The sequence below is a fragment of the Oncorhynchus gorbuscha genome, linkage group LG19, assembly GCF_021184085.1.
Source record: "Oncorhynchus gorbuscha isolate QuinsamMale2020 ecotype Even-year linkage group LG19, OgorEven_v1.0, whole genome shotgun sequence".
Taxonomy (NCBI): domain Eukaryota; kingdom Metazoa; phylum Chordata; class Actinopteri; order Salmoniformes; family Salmonidae; genus Oncorhynchus; species Oncorhynchus gorbuscha.
In genome coordinates this window covers 926,643-945,586 of record NC_060191.1, presented here as the reverse complement: position 1 = coordinate 945,586, position 18,944 = coordinate 926,643, and the positions used below count along the sequence as shown (strand labels likewise).

At 42.7% G+C, this 18,944-nt stretch overlaps 3 protein-coding genes across 4 annotated transcripts; 2 read left to right on the top strand and 1 right to left on the bottom strand.

Moving 5' to 3' along the window:
• Positions 1-1,723: 1,723 nt before the first annotated feature.
• Positions 1,724-8,505, bottom strand: LOC124006486 (magnesium transporter MRS2 homolog, mitochondrial-like). 2 transcript variants are annotated; one of them, XM_046316536.1, is made up of 11 exons: positions 7,779-8,505; positions 6,621-6,685; positions 6,285-6,321; positions 5,988-6,100; positions 5,587-5,763; positions 4,816-4,946; positions 4,273-4,389; positions 3,763-3,915; positions 2,686-2,803; positions 2,331-2,444; positions 1,724-2,142 (listed from the first exon to the last, which is right to left on the bottom strand). In XM_046316536.1, the coding sequence occupies exons 1-11, from the start codon at positions 7,966-7,968 to the stop codon at positions 2,071-2,073; spliced, it is 1,287 nt and encodes a 428-aa protein (XP_046172492.1). In that variant the 5' UTR covers positions 7,969-8,505; the 3' UTR covers positions 1,724-2,070. The 2 variants fall into 2 exon arrangements, 1 of the variants encoding a protein (XP_046172492.1); XR_006833788.1 differs by lacking the exon at positions 2,686-2,803.
• A 296-nt stretch (positions 8,506-8,801) lies between these two features.
• Positions 8,802-9,984, top strand: LOC124006489 (cleft lip and palate transmembrane protein 1-like protein). The gene is made up of 3 exons (XM_046316538.1): positions 8,802-9,330; positions 9,543-9,634; positions 9,931-9,984. The coding sequence occupies exons 1-3, from the start codon at positions 9,127-9,129 to the stop codon at positions 9,974-9,976; spliced, it is 342 nt and encodes a 113-aa protein (XP_046172494.1). The 5' UTR covers positions 8,802-9,126; the 3' UTR covers positions 9,977-9,984.
• A 6-nt stretch (positions 9,985-9,990) lies between these two features.
• Positions 9,991-14,009, top strand: LOC124005908 (cleft lip and palate transmembrane protein 1-like protein). The gene is made up of 15 exons (XM_046315551.1): positions 9,991-10,016; positions 10,144-10,283; positions 10,533-10,611; positions 10,732-10,849; positions 10,950-11,044; positions 11,141-11,225; positions 11,626-11,729; positions 11,871-11,936; positions 12,124-12,174; positions 12,271-12,353; positions 12,457-12,491; positions 13,061-13,116; positions 13,221-13,265; positions 13,524-13,639; positions 13,931-14,009. Exons 2-15 carry the CDS (start codon positions 10,216-10,218, stop codon positions 14,007-14,009), a joined length of 1,080 nt encoding a protein of 359 aa, XP_046171507.1. The 5' UTR covers positions 9,991-10,016; positions 10,144-10,215.
• Positions 14,010-18,944: the final 4,935 nt, after the last annotated feature.

The following is an 18,944-nucleotide window of genomic DNA, read 5'->3' as shown; positions in this document are numbered from 1 at the left end:
CTCTTCAAAATCATGGATATTAATATGGAGTTGGTCCCTCCTTTGCTTCTATAACAACCTCCACTCTTCTGAGAAGGCTTTCTACTAAACTGAAGAAAAAAAACATCTCTTTGTCAGGACCCCGTCTTTCAAAGATAATTCGTAAAAATCCAAATAACTTCACAGATCTTCATTGTAAAGGGTTTAAACACTGTTTCCCATGCTTGTTCAATGAACAATTAAGGAACATGCACCTGTGGAACAGTTTACAGACGTTAGGCAATTAAGGTCACAGTTAAGAAAACTTAGGACACTAAAGAAGCCTTTCTACTGACTCTGAAAAACACCAAAAGAAAGATGCTCAGGGTCCCTGCTCATGCTGCAAGGAGGCATGAGGACTGCAGATGTGGCCAGGACAATAAATGTCTGTACTGAGACGCCTAAGACAGAGCTACAGGGAGACAGGACGGACAGCTGATCGTCCTTGCAGTGGCAGACCACGTGTAACAACACCTGCGGGGTACATCCGAACATCACACCTGCGGGGCAGGTACAGGATGGCAACAACAACTGCACGAGTTACACCAGGAACGCAAAATTCCTCCATCAGTGCTCAGTCTGTCCGCAATAGGCTGAACTGATGGCTTGTAGGCCTGTTGTAAGGGAGGTCCTCACCATTACATTTACATTTACATCACCGGCAACGTCGCCTATGGGCACAAACCCACCGTCGCTGGACCAGACAGGACTGTGAAAAAGTGCTCTTCACCGACGAGTCGCTGTTTTGTCTCACCAGGGATGATGGTCAGATTTGCATTTATCATCAAAGGAATGAGCGTTACACAGAGGCCTGTACTCTGGAGCTGGATCGATTTGGAGGTGGAGGGTCCGTCGTGGTCTGGGGCGGTGTGTCACAGCATCATCGGACTGAGCTTGTTGTCATTGCAGGCAATCTCAACGTTGTGAGTTACAGGGAAGACATCCTCCTCCCTCATGTGGTACCCTTCCTGCGGGCTCATCCTGACATGACCCTCTAGCATGACAATGCCACCAGCCATACTGCTCATTCTGTGCGTGATTTCCTGCAAGACAGGACTGTCAGTGTTCTAGAGCCCGGATCTCAATCCCATTGAGCACATCTGGGACCTGTTGGATCGGGAGGGTGAGGGCTAGGGCCATTCCCCCCAGAAATGCCCAGGAACTTGTAGGTGCCTTGGTGAAAGAGAGGGGTAACATCTCACAGCAAGAACTGGCAAATCTGGTGCAGTCCATGAGGGGATGCCCTGCAGTACTTAATGCAGCTGGTGGCCACACCAGATATTGACTTACTTTTGATTTTGACCCCCCCACTTTATTCAGGGACACATTCCATTTGTTAGTCACATGTCTGTGGAACTTGGAATTTGATGTTTATACAAATATTTACACGTTAAGTTTGCTGAAAAGAAACTGCTGAGTTTAGATGTTAGAACATTGCTGCGGGGACATGCTTCGGGGACGTGCTTCCATTATGAGGCCGGGCACTGATGTTGGGCAATTAGTCCTGGCTTGCAGTCGGCGTTCCAATTAATATCAAAGATGTTCGATGGGAGTTGAGGTTAGGGCTCTGTGGAGGCCAGTCAAGTTCTTCCACACCGATCTCGACAAACCATTTATATATGGACCTCGCTTTGTGAATAGCTGCATTGTCATGCTGAAACAGGAAAGGTCCTTGGGTTTTAGTTCTTTCAAAGTTGGAGACTGCTCAGTACTCAATGTCTTTATTTATTAGCTGTATAGCCAGTCAAAACTATTTGAACAGTGGTTTTGGTGAACAGTGGGACCATGTTTTTGGACAGTAAGAATTGGTGCAGTATCCTTGAATACAGATGGAGGTATACAGTGTTCTTCATTATAACAATATATCCAGGATGTTAATAAATACATGAATACTACTTACAACAGTCTTAAACCAATTGCAAAAAAACTGATATTGAGATTATGAAGAGAAAAAAAACATTCCTCTGCAATAAACGAGTGGAAAATCTCACTGTATTATGAAAACAGTCAAACAGTTCAGATTCCTCAGCAGAGAGGTGGTGCAACAAGGAACTATCCTCTTAGTCCACTCTTCACCTCTCCTCCTTTTGAGTTGATTTGATTTCTCTTCCAAACTGTTGGGATCTAGGGAGGACAAAGAGGGTTTTTATAACAACACAAGTCATGGAAATGATCTCAAGACAAAACCCTGAGCTTAAGCATGGTCAAGATGTCAGACAGGGGCTGGTATTGACCATTAGTGAGTTATACACGTTACATATTAGATGATACACATTTCTATCCAAATAAATAATAATTAACTATTAAATTACCTGTGGGGGGACGGTAGGCTCAAGGTGTCGACCCAGGAACGAGAGCAGTCTCCTCCAGATTAGTCCACTACCCAGGAACATGAAGCCTGTCACCAGCCAGAACACCTTGGGGTCCTGGGGGAACAAACACGACACCATAGATAAAACTCTGTTCGATCTAGCGTTATATCTCTATGGACCACACACTGAGCCAGTCATCCTTCACCTCAGGGTCATCTGCCATTTAGCAATATTACATTGCTGCAGCTGGCTAGTTTACAATGAGCATGTGTTGCCAGGTTAACAAACTCATTGTTAAAGTGTCTCACGTGTCATTTATAAGGTTAAAGCTTTATCATCAACACATATCATTAACCTCCTCAAACGTGGATTCCAAGTTCATCCCGAAGGCGACGCCCATCAGGCCAAATAGGGAGAGTGAGAAGGTCCCCATGGTGAGCTGCAGGTTCAGACGCATCATCACGTTCCGGTGACTGGGTGGGCCATGGCCCATGGGGACAGATGGAAATGGGATGGTGACAAACTAGGCCTGACTAACAGAGAGCTGGTTAAGCCAATTAACAACAGGAGAAAAGGAAAATGCCATGTTCAGCAGTTGGAAAAACAGGCTAGTTCCCCTGATAGCATTAAATGCAGCTTAGAACAGAAAACAACATCAGGACAAATGAAGTCTACCAAAAGCCAGTTAAATCAGCAATACACTTAAACTGGTTTATTTTTGTCTAGCTAGATAATTCTGCCAGCATATTTTGTATGGACGCAGCATGACTATTACACTATACCAGAGATGCATAACTGGCAGCCCCCCTTAAATATTACTAACAACAGGTTAAACACATTTTGGCCAAGGGATCTGTGAAATAAGTTTAGTGTGTAATACAATCAAATATAATATTATTCATCTACAATGTATGTTTTTAACCCTAGGCAACATGGGCCTGGGAGGCTCGCAGGGATATTGATATACACAGTACTCCACCAACTATACATTTGGAACTCATTGAAGCTTTAAAACTACAACGTTTTGTCTCTTAAAGCTGCAACAACAAAATAATCTCTGCCACGTGACAAAATGTGCAGAATTACAGGATATTAGCTTGAAAACTGCAAAATGTTCTCTCTAATGTCAAGAGATGGGCCTTTAAAAATGTTCCTTCCCAGGGCCCCAGACTTGGTTCGTCTGGCCATGCACTGCTGAAGTTATAGAAAAACTTTTTGTATGCTATTTGTTTTTATCTCATTCGAGTTGTGTTCTGATGAGGGGGTCCCTGATGAATTTTCAATCACAAAAGGGGTCCCCGGGCCCAAAAGGTTGGAGAACCCCTGCCCTATTCCCTACATAGTGGACTACTTTTGAGGCCTATGGGCCCTGGTCAAACGTACTGCACTATATTAGGAAACAAGGACGCAGACAGGGTTTAGTTGTCTGTACCTGTCCAGGTTGATGAAGATAACACTCTCGGAGTCGTCTATCAGGCCCTTGAGCTCCCTGGTCGTGTTGCCCAGCTCCTCAGCCTGCATGAAGTAGTTCTCCAGGAGAAGCTCCATCTCCTCAGCATGATCAATGCCCAGACTGCTCTCCTCACTGCCTCCAGAGACACACACAACAACAAGAGAGACCAATAAAGCCTTCATCCAACAAGCCTTAAGAAGAAAAAAAAAGACATTCATCCATACGAGAGAAATGTGTCTTCTGCTGTACCAACCCCTCAGACACACTCACAGACTAGGCTTAAAAGGCTGGACCACAGAGCAGCCACAGTGCTGTGCCCAATGAGCAGTTCAGGAGGTTTATATCAAGGGTGACCCCTGACGTATTGACGCCAGCAACCCTCCCGTTGTCAGCTCACTCCCACCATAATGAAAAACGTGTACAATGAACACAAATAATCTCATGAAGTACCATGCGCCTACAAAATCTGCATGTTGAAATTTCACTTACAACACACGTGGATCCGTCCACTTGGTGACACAAAGCTCCTCGATCATCTCCTCTTCGTCTAGGATCTTCAGCAGACTGTCCTTGAAGACCTTGATGTCTGTCTCCAGCTCTGACAGGCTGGGCAGAAAACAGTTAGGATTGAAAAATTCTGGTAACTTTCCCCAAAATCCCAGTTGGAAGTCTGAGATTGAATGAGATTGACCTCACAGAGCTAAACCAGCCACGCCTTCTAGATCCATACAATAGCCCTGGCCCAACTATAACCATAGGTGTTAAATGTATTGCAGGTGTAGTACAGATTAAGTCATTTAGCTGATGCTTATATCCAGAGTGACTTACAGGAGCAATTAGGGTTAAGTGCCTCGCTCAAGGGCACATTGACAGATATTTCACACAGTCGGCTTGGAATCGAACCAGAAACCTTTCAGTTACTGGCCCAATGCCCATAATAGAGGATCTGCCTTGATAAGATGAACCAAATGTTACATGCAAAAGCAGCAACGCTCCGTATCATGATGTGACTGGCATTGCTTTTCCACTCACTTCTTGCTGTTCTGAAGAAGTATATGCAGTTTGCTGCGATCTGCAGAGAGTAGTTTAGGATCCACAAGAGACTCTAGAATGTCCAGGATGACAGGGTGAACCTCATTCAGTCGAGCCTGAAGGGTATTTACCTATACACAAAACAAACAGACACATACATGCATAAACAAATACCAGGTGACACTTTATTTGGATAGTCCCAAGTAGATGGTTTGTAGATGTTCAATAACTGTCAACAACATATCAACTAACTATCCACTAACCCTTATCCTGAGGTACTGACCTGTTGCACCCTCTTCAACCACTGATCATTATTTGACCCTGCTGGTCATCTATGAACATTTGAACATCTTGAAGAACAATCTGCCCTTAATGGTCACGTACTCTTTTAATCTCCACCCGGCACAGCTAGAAGAGGACTGGCCACCCCTCAGAGGCTGGTTCCTCTCTAGGTTTCTTCCTAGGTTCCTGCCTTTCTAGGGAGTTTTTCCAAGCCATCGTGCTTCTACATCTGCATTGCTTGCTGTTTGTGGTTTTAGGCTGGGTTTCTATATAGCACTTTGTGACATCTGCTGATGTAAAAAGAGCTTAATTAATAAATGTAATTGATTGATCCGAACCCTGAACTCAACCCTTACCGTAGCAACAGTTGCTTATCAACAGATATTGATGATCTACTCATGGTCATACTATGGGACTATCCAAATAAAGTGTGAATAATTGTTGTGATAAATGAATACTAAATGAGTGATTGCGTAGCGTGTGTCTTACCCTGTGCTGCAGAATAGCTTCAAGGGCTCTGAACTCAAATGGCAGTGAATGAGTGGCCAGAGCTCCATGATCCCCATTCAACTGTGGAGCCAACTCCAGGACCAGCCACCTCTCCAATCCCAGACCTCGGAAATCCAACACCAACAGGCTATTGGGGGTCACGACTGCCTTCAAGGCCTGAAGACACAAGAACAGACTCGGTTCAGGTGCAAAAACGAGTCAAGTTCGGTCACCTGTCTTTTCTAGTGTGCGATTTTCTTTGTTTTTTTAATCATAGGATTCTCTAAAAGTTAGAGGATAACTTGAGGCTAGCTGTCACGACAGGTGACAAACGCAGCAGTTTAGCTAACAGTACCTTCAGCATAACGCTGTAACACGAAACAAAAACAATATGTAGCTACCTCCATGCGGATGATGATGTTGTTGTTCCTAGCGGTGATGCTGGTGAGGTGTTGGAACCTGAGGTCTCTGGCCTGCAGACTCAGCTCATGATACAGCTCCATCTTCTTCTTCTCTGAGATAGGAATCAGACCAGGGGTCAGAAGTCACACTCAAAACTTATAGGAAGGGCAAATACCTTGTCAGTAACAAAGTACAATAAACTATTTCATTTCGATGCAGTCCTTGTGAGAACAGAAAACGAAACAAAAGCAAATAATGTGCAAGCTAATGGGGACAATAGATGTTCCAATACTTACCAAATGTGGTTACATTTCCATCTTTGTCAAATTTCATCTATGACAGAAGAGCACAGTTGTAGCTACTGCCAGTATATTGCTGTAGAACTTCTAGATACATTCCACACACTCCCTCAGGTGAACTATATAGGTAGAACAAAGAACTGACACATTGGTTCTCTCTCTTCTTGCATTTTCAGAAGCAACCTTTTTTATTTTTATAGAATGTTGGCATTGTCAATCTTGATAAACATTTGATCATGTCCGATATACTGCTGACAGACATAACATTTAGGAGAGACTAGAATAACAATTTCAAACTGCATATGATTGACACAACTAAAACTTGCCACTTACCACAACAAAAGCAGGAGCCACACTGGAGAGGGATGCCTCAGTTCCTCTATGGCGAATTAAATATGCTGCCAATTAAACAACATTAATAATCCATTAGCCAACAACAACATTTGTGTTGCAGCTAGGTCTTCCTTTTCAGGGGGGGTTTATCAGCAGTTGGCATCCAATGTTATGGTGCATGACCTACTGTACTGGAGTGTGGGCCAGAGACGGGAGAAACTAAATCCTACCTGCCAGCCCCGTTGCTCTTCAAAAATATTAAATATTTGACACTATATCTAATTCTTCTTCTCCCTCATCTCAGCCTCTCTCTTTCCCTCTGATACTGCCCACAGTGTAGCAATACCTGCTCCACAGTCTCTGTTTCCTGGCAATAACCACACTTTCCTGTTGGATGCTTTCCCGTCACATTTAAGGACATATTCAACTGGTTGTGTCCCGCCCTTAATCTTGTAAAAATAGCCTCCTCTCTTCTGTTCTTTCCTGGCGTCCTCCCCAACTTTCCTCTGTACTTGAAATAAATGCCTGCCCATAGTATCTCTATTCCACTGCTCCTGCCATCTCTGCACCTTCACTGTCCACATCAGGCTTTTTGCCACTGCATGGCTCATTGAAAAGACGACATCAACACTACTAAGTGCTGGTTTCACCAGTACATCAACTGCCTCGTTCCCCTCCACCCCTACATGGGCTGGGACCCAAGTCAATCTTTTCTGTATACTAATCTGTCTATTCCTGCCATGGGTTTGTAGCACTTTGTAAAGCAGGTATTGTCTGCTACGTGAGCTAAAGGACTGGAGACTCATTCACACTGCACATGAATCAGAGCAAATAACTACTCTGTCTGGCTTGACTTCCTCCAGCCACTGGAAGGCCAACAGTATGGCCATCAGCTCCACAGCCAGATAATCTGTAATACGTTTCCTGACTTCCACCCCACATCCCTGCACTACAAATGCTGACCCAGTACATCCTGTCCTTGGATCTTTTGAACCACCTGTGTAAACGGCCACACAATCCTGATACACAGTATCCAGATGTCTCTTAAACAAATACATGTATGTAGTCTTCCCAACACCTCTAAATCAACTACTGGAGGCGGGAGTAGCCTTGTGCAGCTAGGTCTAGCCATAACAGTAAAAATGTTACATCGCCTACCAGACGGACATGATCGCAACAGTGTTGCTTTCCCCCTCGTCACCGGCTGATGCTTGGAGAGTTGGCATTTTATAGGTGATCTGGAACAACTCACTGTTCTGCAGGTCAAACAGCCGGTGAGGACTCTGAATTTAATGTCCAGAGATCTCCGAAGACCACCAATGGTGAACGACTTGAAACAAGCTTCCATTGCTTTGTTCACCACCACTGCATTTTAGCAAAGTGTCCTTGGTTATTTAGCTACTTTGTTGGTCTAGCCAGCTGATCAGTTGCATTACTGGTTATTCCACTTGCATCCGGAACAGAATCACTAACGTAGGCTAGGTAGCTAGTAAACTTATCAGCTGGCTACGTAGCACTGGGCAAAGACAGTGGTTTGTTCTGCAAAATCATACAACCGTTTCAGTCCAAAGTCGGGTAAAATGATGGATCAAATCCCCGAGCTGACAGAGCAAGGCAGTTAATCCACTGTTTCCCGGGCACCGAAGACGTAGATGTCGATTAGGGCAGCCCTCCACACCTCTTTGATTCAGAGGTGTTGGGTTAAATTCAGAAGACACATTTCAGTTGAATGCATGCACTTGTAAAACTAACTAGGTATCCACTTTATTTAGCTAGTTAGCACGCAAACAAGGCGCTAGTTAGTAAGTTAGCTAACTGCTAACGTTAGCGAACAAATGTATATGCTGCTAGCAGGAGACTAGCTCGTGTTTCCCGAACGAACTTCTCAACCTGTCGCAAAAAAGTGCCATATGTGAATCAAATAACAATAGGCTTGCAGCTGGTATAGCTAAATCCAAGATACGTTATTCCTCCTAAACACAGGGACAGCTGGATCTGAGCAACTACAACCAGCAGACATCGGGGTGTTTTGGTGTTACAGTAACACGTGCTCGTGTATGACCCTGAACTCGAAAGGATGAATCCATTTCAACCAATGAATTTGCTTAACGAAAGAAAACCTTACTTGAAATTTCCGTAAATGTTCGGGAAGAAACAAAACACCTTACACATTTTCCAACTTCCACGAAATGTAATTTCCCTATGCTGAAAATATACATCACATTGAGGGCTGTGTTTTCACATTGTGGGCACCCATTCGTCACCCAGTATTTGACGTGACGTAGACCGAGGAGACGCAGCGTCACCACCACCGAATAGGCGTCTCCGCGTGCTGCCTGGATACAGTTCTGGGTTAGAAGATGCCGAGCGGCATGATGCGCCTGATTTGACAATTGTATATTTTCTGATATCATTGACGCACTTTTGTGGTCCTATACTCATAGCTTTAGCTGTCAATGTCCACCATTCGTTTTGGTCGTTTTTTATTTTTACATTTCATACCAGTATGTTCCCTTCGTGCTATTCAAAGCCGACGAGTTCAAAGGACCTATTCAAAAGGACTTATCTGACAAAGATATTACTAGGAGTGTTCGTCGTGTATATGTCACACACCTGCTGGGTGATTTATGGCTTTGTGTACACCAAGCCTTGTGCGAGAGGTAAAGGAGACTGCATTTCTTCCTACCTTGCAGAAAGACCCCGTCTCCAGGTAAATAGTGGCCTTGATCTTACACATACTGCAGTGAAACCCTAGATTTAGGGTAGGTTTTTAGTGCAATTAATCATTTTTAGCTATTGTATTTGGTCAGAGAATTCATGCATCACAATTTAATTAGTGACCATGGTGCACAAGAAGTGTCTTTCAGAGCCCATAAAGATACATTGAATTGAATCAATGCGAAGTCTCATTTATTTTAACAGCTCAGCATTTTCTCCAGTTTGAGGCCTGACCACAGTGAACTCAACCTCATCATCAAGATAGACGACTTTGACATACATTCTAAATTTGAAAGGTAGGCCGAAGTCCCATTTATATCTGCAGTCATGTGGCGTAAAAATAGCATGTCACTTTTAGTTGAGTATAAAGCATCCCTAATGGCACTGTATTCCCTATGGTCCCTGGTCTAAAGTAGTGCACTATATAGACACTATGGTGTCATTTGGGACAGAAGCCTGTATCTCTCACCTGTCACCACTGCTTTTCTTGATTTAAAGGGTGGTGAATGTATCCCTGCCGTTGGCAACACGTAACAACGGGACTCTGCACACATTGGTTTATGTACACAAGTGTGGAGTGTCTCCCTTGCAGGATAACCGGCAGGTCCATCATGTTGCCCAGCTCAGCACCTACATGATGTCCCGAAAAATCTCAGCTCTGCTAAAGAGGTCCTCAAAGTAAGACAACAAAACGATTCCTCTATGTTTCAGTCTGGACTGGCAAAAGATCAGCTGTAACTGCTCTGTTTGGTTGACCCATTTGATCATCTCCTTCATGGCTTCTCCTGGTCTTGCGTTTTGTCAGAAACATGCTGCCACTGCTCCTCGAGTAGAAGACAGACCCATCTCTCACTGGAGGTCCCGTCTAACCCTAAACATGATGTCAGAGGACTTCACCTTCAACAGAGGGACCTTGCCAAGTGATGTCCGGCGCTACATGAGAGTGTAAGTCTCATATAAAATGTTTGTATTGTGTGAGTGTGTTTATTTGGGGAGTGGGTGTGCACTATAAGACCTACAGTACACTTATATAGCACAGCATCACTCACATTATGCAGAGCCAGCTACATTTACATTTTACATTTACATTTAAGTCATTTAGCAGATGCTCTTATCCAGAGCGACTTACAAAGCTACAGAGGTGGTGAGAAATATTGATGTTTTGTATTTCAGATATTTTGTTTCGTGTTTTAGATTTCAGGATGAGAACAGGATGGTATATCTCCCACTTCTACATATTGATGAACTCAGTGTCAGGGTAAAGGACATGATGGTGAGATGTTACTCTTCTTGTAAATTATATTACAGTTATAAATACTACTTTCAAGAACATTAAAACATGCCTCACAAACAGGGCTTGGAGGATACTTGTTTTTACAACATGTGTTTGTAGGAGATTAACGGCTCCACAACCAAACTACCTCTTACAATATCCTACGAAGGCCTATCGCTGAGGCAATTCCGTCTCTGGATCCACATGCAGGATGTAATGTTTTCACTGAAACGTTTTGGTTAGTTTATTACTTTAGCCCTCCTTTTAAACTACTGAGATAACAACATACCTTTGTCAACCTCTTGTAAAATGACTTTTTTTTGCTTTATTTATTACAGGGTTCACTGAGGTGAATATAGATGAAATCAAAGGTGTTCTTGTGGACAACAACTTGTACCTGTTAGCATTGACTACCTTGGTGACCGCATTCCATGTAAGTGATTTTTCTATGAGAGTTCATTGAATTCTATCACAAAGATCATTTCAAATCATGTCAGCCATCTACAGTTTTCTTTGTCTCATTTTTCAGTTCATATTTGAATTCCTGGCCTTTAAAAATGACATAAGCTTTTGGAGGAAGAAGAAAAGCATGGTGGGCATGTCTCGCAAAACAGGTGAGGGTGAGGGAGGAGTAAAATACATCTTTATTATAATGCATTTCATGTTCTTATTTCTGCATCCAAGTTTTCATGCCAATTTCCTAACTGAGTTAGGGAAGATGAGGTGTCAGGCTTAAAATACGTTCCAAATTGCACCCTATTCCCTCTATAGTGCACTACTTTTGACCATGGTAGTGCACTACATAGGGAATAGGGTACCATTTGGGACAGATATATGGTGTTTGTGTAGATTTGGGTATCAGTACTACAGATAGTTATCCAAGGCAGGCCTCTGGATAAACCCACCATCCGCCCACAAACGCTACCTCCAGCAGCACTCTAATCTACTGATCTACTCCCATCTACCTCAGAACTAACCCAGCTCTATCTGTTTCTCTATGCTGTTCTGTTCCAGTGCTGTGGAGATGCTTTAGCACCATAGTGATTCTCCTGAAAATGCTGGAGGAACGAAGCAGCTTGCTAGGTCTCATTCCTGTTGGAATAGGAACCACAATTGAGGTATGAATCAGCAGTTTGGAAAGGATTTAGAACATCAATAGAAATAATCAATGCTTTTTGCCAACCATAGCTGGGGATGGCAGAAGGTTCCGTGTTACCATACCAGGTCTCATGAATTCCTTCTTCTCCCTCTACCTATAGGTATGGAAGGTCAAACAGGTGTCCAAAATACAGCTACAGTGGAGAACCTCTAGGTCTATCGTTCATGTAAGTATTACAAACAAATGTAGAAATAGTTTATTCACGCTGTGTGCATGGAGGGACAATGACTATATGTTGATTTAATTAAGAATCTGTTATTGAAAAAACAGATTGAAATAAATGTATCTTTTAGTGTTTAAAAACAAATAGTTGTATAAATTCAGGATAATTCCATGAAACTGGTTGTCTTCAGGTTGGTAAATTTGATGAGTCAGAGAGAAAGACTATACAACATGACACACAGGTAAGTGCTGAATTAGTGGTGTGTTTGGTTCCTCTTAACACTAATACCATAAATCAAGCAGACAACTATTTTCTAATGCAGTTCTCCATTTTCTAGGCAATGAAATGCCTGTCTTATTTAGTGTACCCTCTGTCTATTAGTGGAGCCATCTTCTCTCTGGTATACCTGAGGTATAAAAAGTAAGACACGTCTGGAGTTGAATTACATTTCAAATATAACTCAATAGGTTTGATGAGGACATTGATCATCAACGTATCTAATATTCACATTTTATTTTGACAGCTACTATTCATGGTTAATCAACAGCCTTGTCAGTGGTAAGTTTACACATACTCTATCAACCCTCCTTGGGGGTTATATTTTGAATTGAATATCAATTGATCACACAAATACAATATTTAATATAGATCTTTAACAGTAGCCTGGTCAAGCAGACTGAACGATGCACTCACTATTTGTTGTACTGTGAAGTGAAACAGAATGTGACCTACTGAGAGATCAGGCTGGTTCACAAGGCTACTTTTTCATGGACAATACCGTTTTTTTTTTATTAGCGACTACAGATGTAGGATCTGAATTTGATCACTTTTGTTGCATAGACTTTTTCCTGCACTGCCTAAATGCAGATAAGCTTCGTGATTGACATAAATTTGCTGAATACCCACACTAACACACGGTTATATGTGCAACGTTATTGCACGTTACATATAGCCTACTTTTGGCCAGCTAATAGCTTAACCACCAATCAAGCAACATGAACTAAACATTCAAATCATGTTGCTGCAGCATTATTTTGCTTTGACAATAAAGGTCAAATTAAGATCCTATATCTTGTATTAGTGGGTAATATCAATAATTCCAACTGAAACTGGGCTTCCCCCTGCAGGGATTTATGCTTTTGGATTCCTCTCTATGGCTCCTCAGCTGTTCATTAACTTCAAGGTTTGTCTTACTTTGTCCTAATTTAGAGCATAATGAGCCCTGAGTAAGATGTTCTGTTTTGACACAAATCCTCACTTTCTTTTCTTCTTCTTGTTCTTCTTCAGTTGAAGTCTGTGGGCCATTTGCAATGGAACGTATTGATGTATAAAGTGAGTAGTAACTGTTTTATTATATAATTCATTGTTGTTGTTGGAGCAATAAGCAGCTGCTTACCTAAAGTCAATCTAAGGTGTCATCAAGTTGTCTGTTCTTCTTCACATTGACACTGTGTATGCATCCCAAATGGCCCTCTATTCCATAGTGCATCCTATGGGCCCTGGTCAAAAGTAGTGCACTATGTAGGGAATAGGGTTTCATTGGGGGTGCATTCAGAGTGAGAATTAAGCACTCTTGTGCCTTCTCTTTAGGCAGTCAATACATTCGTCAACGATGCCTTTGCCTGTGTCTTCAGCACACACCCATCCCACCAGCTGGGCTGCTTCAGGGATGAGATTCTGTTTCTCCTCTATCTTTACCAGAGGAGGTGGGTGGGACACACTTCAGCTATCGTCAGTGACCCTGAAATACTCTAGACTACGTCCCAAATGGCACCCTATTTCCACATGGCTCTGGTCCAAAGTAGTGCACTTTAGAGAATAGGGCACCATTTGGGATATAGCCCTATAGTCACTCGTTATTAGATTATTTAACTTTTCATCATTCTGAGCACTTCTGTGATCTATTGACCTGGATGAGCAGGGGTTTGGTTTCTGACAGTTAACAAAACATGTGATCTCATTCATTTACTTCTCTATCTGCCCCCCACCCCCTGTAGGCTTTACTCTACAAACAAGACCAGATGTCGTGAGTATGGATCATGCCACCACAACCACAGGAAACTCAAAGCCCAATGATGCCTGAGGTCATCACCAGAAAACATGGTTGAATGGAGGAAACATACCTGCACATGGTGGGGTTGTAAACAGCATGGGAGGCTCTCTGAGGGTGCATCAGGGTTTATTACAAGCCTTTAGTAAAGTTCAGAACTAGTTTTGTAAGTAGAGAATACAGCTTATTTTCAGTCAACCCTGTGTTAACCACTGATATTTCCATGTGTTAGAAGTTTGACCAACCCGTATGTAGCCAACAGAAGCATGAACCGTTTTTTATTGATACATATTGCTTACTGCATTGTTAGGTTTGAGGCTAGCAATAAAGGCATTTCACTGTACTTGTGGACATGCCATTAACACTTGAAAAAGGAGGCTGCCCCTCGCCCTGCCTGTACTGCTCCATGTTACCAGATATAACCAGTATGTAGCCTACCGAAGCATAGAGCATCCCCTTGCCCTGCCTGTACTGCTCCATATAGTCCACAAGGAGGCAGTGTTGTCAGCCCCTTTCTGTACTGTTTTCTGCTTGTTCTTTCAGTCCTCTACTTCCTGTTTGAGAATAGTACATGTATAGATGGATGCTAAAGGGGAGGAATGAGAAACATGTACAAAAGATGGAGTAATGTGAAGTACAGTGAACTCCTGATAAATCCAATGTCTTTGGACAGTCATATGTGAGAGCTAACCGGAACATGCACATAACCTGTATCTATCCAGGCTGTATTTGAAATGGGACGATTGAGCTACAATGCACTAATGAGGTTTTTTGCACTTTGCATACAATGCGCACTTATCAGGAATCAACTGTACTTTTAAATAATGAAGATACTGTAAGGTCTTTAAAAATTAAGTAGGAAGCGTAGCCTGATGTTTTTGAATCACATCCAGGGTTTATGGAATGACTTTCCTCTTTGATTAAATTATTACAATTAAATGATTTACCTGTATCTCTGTTGCATTGTCATGACTAATGAAAAGCATTAGCTGGTGTACATACAAATACAATTATTTAGTGTAGAGGTGCTGACCAACAGCGAATGAACTGTAAGCTATAAAAACAAACAGTTGCACAGTCCATACTAATACAGTCCCAGTAATCTACTCGGTAAAACATTAATACCATGAATGCTTGAACCAGGTTTTGTAGACAAACAGTGCAATTAGTGCAACCAATAACAGTAGTGAGGGGTGTGTCATAATTATTAGGTTGATTAGAATGAAATGAAGTGAAACTGTTAAAAGACAATAGTTTACAGCATATGGAATATATTAGGCTATTGTTATCATATGGAAACATAATTATATATTGTACATAATATTAGCATCAACACACATCAACTCCGGGGAGGGTCCAGCTGAGTGTAAGACTGTGTCATCTGCATATAAATAGATGAGAGAGCTTCCTACTGCCTGAGCTATGTTGTTGATGTAAATTGAGAAGAGTGGGACCTAGGATCGAGCCTTTGGGTACTCCCTTGGTGATGGGCAGTGGCTGAGACAGCAGATTTTCTGACTTTATACACTGCACTCTTTGAGAGGTAGTTAGCAAAGCAGCCCAAAGACCCCTGAGAGACACCGATACTCCTTAGCCGGCCCACAATAATGGAATGGTCTACTGTATCAAAAGCTTTGGCCAAGTCAATAAAAATAACAGCTCAATATTGCTTAGAATCAAGGGCAATGGTGACATCATTCAGGACCTTTACGGTTGCAGTGACACATCCATAACCTGAGCGGAAACCAGATTGCATACCCGAGAGAATACTATAGACATCAAGAAAACCAGTCAATTGAGTTTTTCCAAAACGTTTGATAAACAGGACAAAATAGAAATAGGCCTATAACAGTTAGGATCAGCTTGATCTCCCCCTTTAAATAAAGGATGAACCGTAGCTGCCTTCCAAGCAATGGGAACCTACAAAGGAAAGACAGGTTAAAAGGTTGGAGATAGGCTTGGCGATGGTAGGGGCAGCAACCTTAAAGAAGAAAGGGTCTAAACCATCTGACCCAAGATGTTTTTTGGGGGTCAAGTTTAAGGAGCTCCTTTAGCCCCTTCGACTCAGTGACTGCCTGCAGGGATAAAATTTGTTTCGGGGCAGGGGAAAAAGAGGGAGAAGGATGGGTGGAGGATGAGGAAATGTTGGACGGGCAAGGAGGCATGGCTGAGTTCTATAGAAATCCTGATTTAATAAAGTGGTGATTAAAGAGCTTAGCCATGTGCTTCTTGTCAGTAAAAACCACATCATCAGCATTAAGGGACATGGGCAGCTGTGAGGAGGAGGGTTTATTCTCCAGGTATTTGACCGTTTTCCAGAACTTCTTGGGGTTAGAGAGAGAGAACTGCTCCTTAAAGTAACTAACTTTGGCCTTCTGGTAGCCTGAGTGCACTTATTTCTAATTTGACTGAACCGATAGCCAGTCAGCCTGAGAATAGGTGTGCCGAGCCTTTCGCTAAATGCATTTCTTGAGGTGGAGTAACTTTGCAAGACCACGGTCGAACCAGGGGTTGAACCTGTTTTTAATTCTCATTTTCTTTATGGGGGTGTGTTTGTTAACAAGACCACTGAAGATATAAAAAAAGAAGGTCCAAGCGTCTTCGACAGAGGGGATCAAGCTGATTCTATACCATTGTTACATGTCATCTTTTTGTTCACGCATAATAAGCATCATCAACGGGGGGATCATATTGGGTGTACGCTGATAAGCTGGAGATAGAATAGAGTCATTTATAATACTTCATAAAGAAGAGAGAAGAAGAGAGAAAAAAGAAGAGAAGAATTGTTCAGAAGAACAGACTGAGATCAGAATCAATATTCAGACCACTAGGGGTCAATGTTTTTAGATAGGATATCCAGTAGGCCTCCCTCTGTAGTAGTAGGATCTACATGTTACATTTACATTTAAGTCATTTAGCAGACGCTCTTATCCAGAGCGACTTACTTCTCCTTGGTAGAGCAACATGCTCAATGCCTGTGTATTTGAGGAGTTAGGATGGTTAGGTTCAATAAAGTGAGCTCATACTGGATAGTCGGTGTTCTTGCACCTGATTGAGCTGCGTTGTTCAGCAATGCTTTGTTTTGTCTTTTCGTTTGCCCTACGTACGTTTTCACACATTAACAGCTGATGAGATAGATTACTCACTTGGTCTTGCATGAGATGATGCCCCTAACAGGGGTCTTTTTCGACCTGTATATGGGTGTCTGAAAAGGGATGTTTTTGTTGTGCTATTGCACTGTGCGCATGAGCCACATTTGTGGTTCTCATTTGGAATGGGTGTCAAGAATGTCTGAGTGGGCTCAGGAGGCAGGTCAGATCTCACCAAGCTGTCTCTAATATTGTGACCACGCTTAGACCACCAGTGGGGGCTCCTTGAAGAGGTGTGCACATTTTTGGTCTGATTACAGAATATGCCAGTGCATTTTCAGGATTGCTTTCATTTTCTCCACACCCTTGGTGTACTTAGTGCAAAAGACTCTTCTTTGGTTCAGTTTTTTGCGATGCCTCTCTTGGTTTTTCAGATATTTTCATTATTGCAGCATCAAGAGTTTTGTCTTTATAGCCTCTCATTTGGATTTTATCTGTAATGTTCTTAAAATTGCTGTCAAAATCGGACTGGTGGCCACAGATTGGTTTAACTCTGCATAACTGGCTATATGGTAGACCATCCCATAGGGGGAATGGGGTGCATACTATCTGCATGTAGCAGGGTATTGCGGTCTGTGGGCTTTGTGTTTACCGTGCCCCTTGGCTTCTACAAAATGCTGTTAGGTTACAGCTTCGTTCTAAAAATGATTAAATTGTTATTTTTGCTCATCAATTTACACACAATACCACATAGTGACAAAGCAAAAATAGGTTTTTATACATTTTTGCTGGAATAAAAAAATATATATATATTACATTTACACAAGCATTCAGATCGTTTACTCAGTATTTTGTTGAAGCCCCTTTGGCAGCGATTACAGCCTCAAGTCTTCTTGGGTATGATGCTACAAACTTGGCACACCTGTATTTGGGGAGTTTCTCCCATTCTTCTCTGCATACCCTCAAGCTCTGTCAGGTTGTCCGGGCTCTGGCTGGGCCACTCAAGGACATTCAGAGACTTGTCCCGAAGCCACCCCTGCGTTGTCTTGGCTGTGTGCTTAGAGTCTGAGGTCCTGAGCACTCTGGAGTAGGATTTCATCAAGGATCTCGCTGTAATTTGCTCCGTTAATCTTTGCCTCGATCCTGACTAGTCTCCCAGTCCCTGCTGCTGAAAAATATCCTCACAGCCTGATGCTGCCACCACCATGCTTCACCAAAGGGATGGTGCCAGGTTTCCTCCAGACGTGACGCTTGGCATCAGGCCAAAGAGTTCAATCTTGTATTCATCAGACCAGAGAAACTTGTTTCTCTTGGTCTGAAAGTCCTTTAGGTACCATTTGGCAAACTCCAAGCGGGCTGTCGTGTGCCTTTTCCTGAGGAGTGGCTTCCATCTGGTCACTCTACCATAAAGGCCTGATTGGTGGAGTGCTGCAGAGATGCTTGTCCTTCTGCAAGGTTATCCCATCTCCACAGAGGAACTCTCGAGCTCTGTCAGAGTGACCATTGGGTTCTTGGTCACCTGCCTGACCAAGGCCCTTTTCCCCTGATTGCTCAGTTTGGCTGGGTGGCAAGCTCTAGGAAGAGTCTTGGTGGTTCCAAACTTCTTCTATTTAAGAATTATGTTAGCCACTGTGGGGACCTTCAATGCTGCAGGAATGTTTTGGTACCCATCCCCAGATCTGTGCCTTGATACAATCCTGTCTCGGAGATCTATGGACAATTCCTTCAACCTCATGGCTTGGTTTTTGCTCTGACATGCACTGTCAAATGTGGGACCGTATATAGACAGGTGTGTGCCTTTCCAAATAATGTCCAATCAATTGAATTTACCACAGGTGGACTCCAATCAATGGAAACAGCATGCACCTGAGC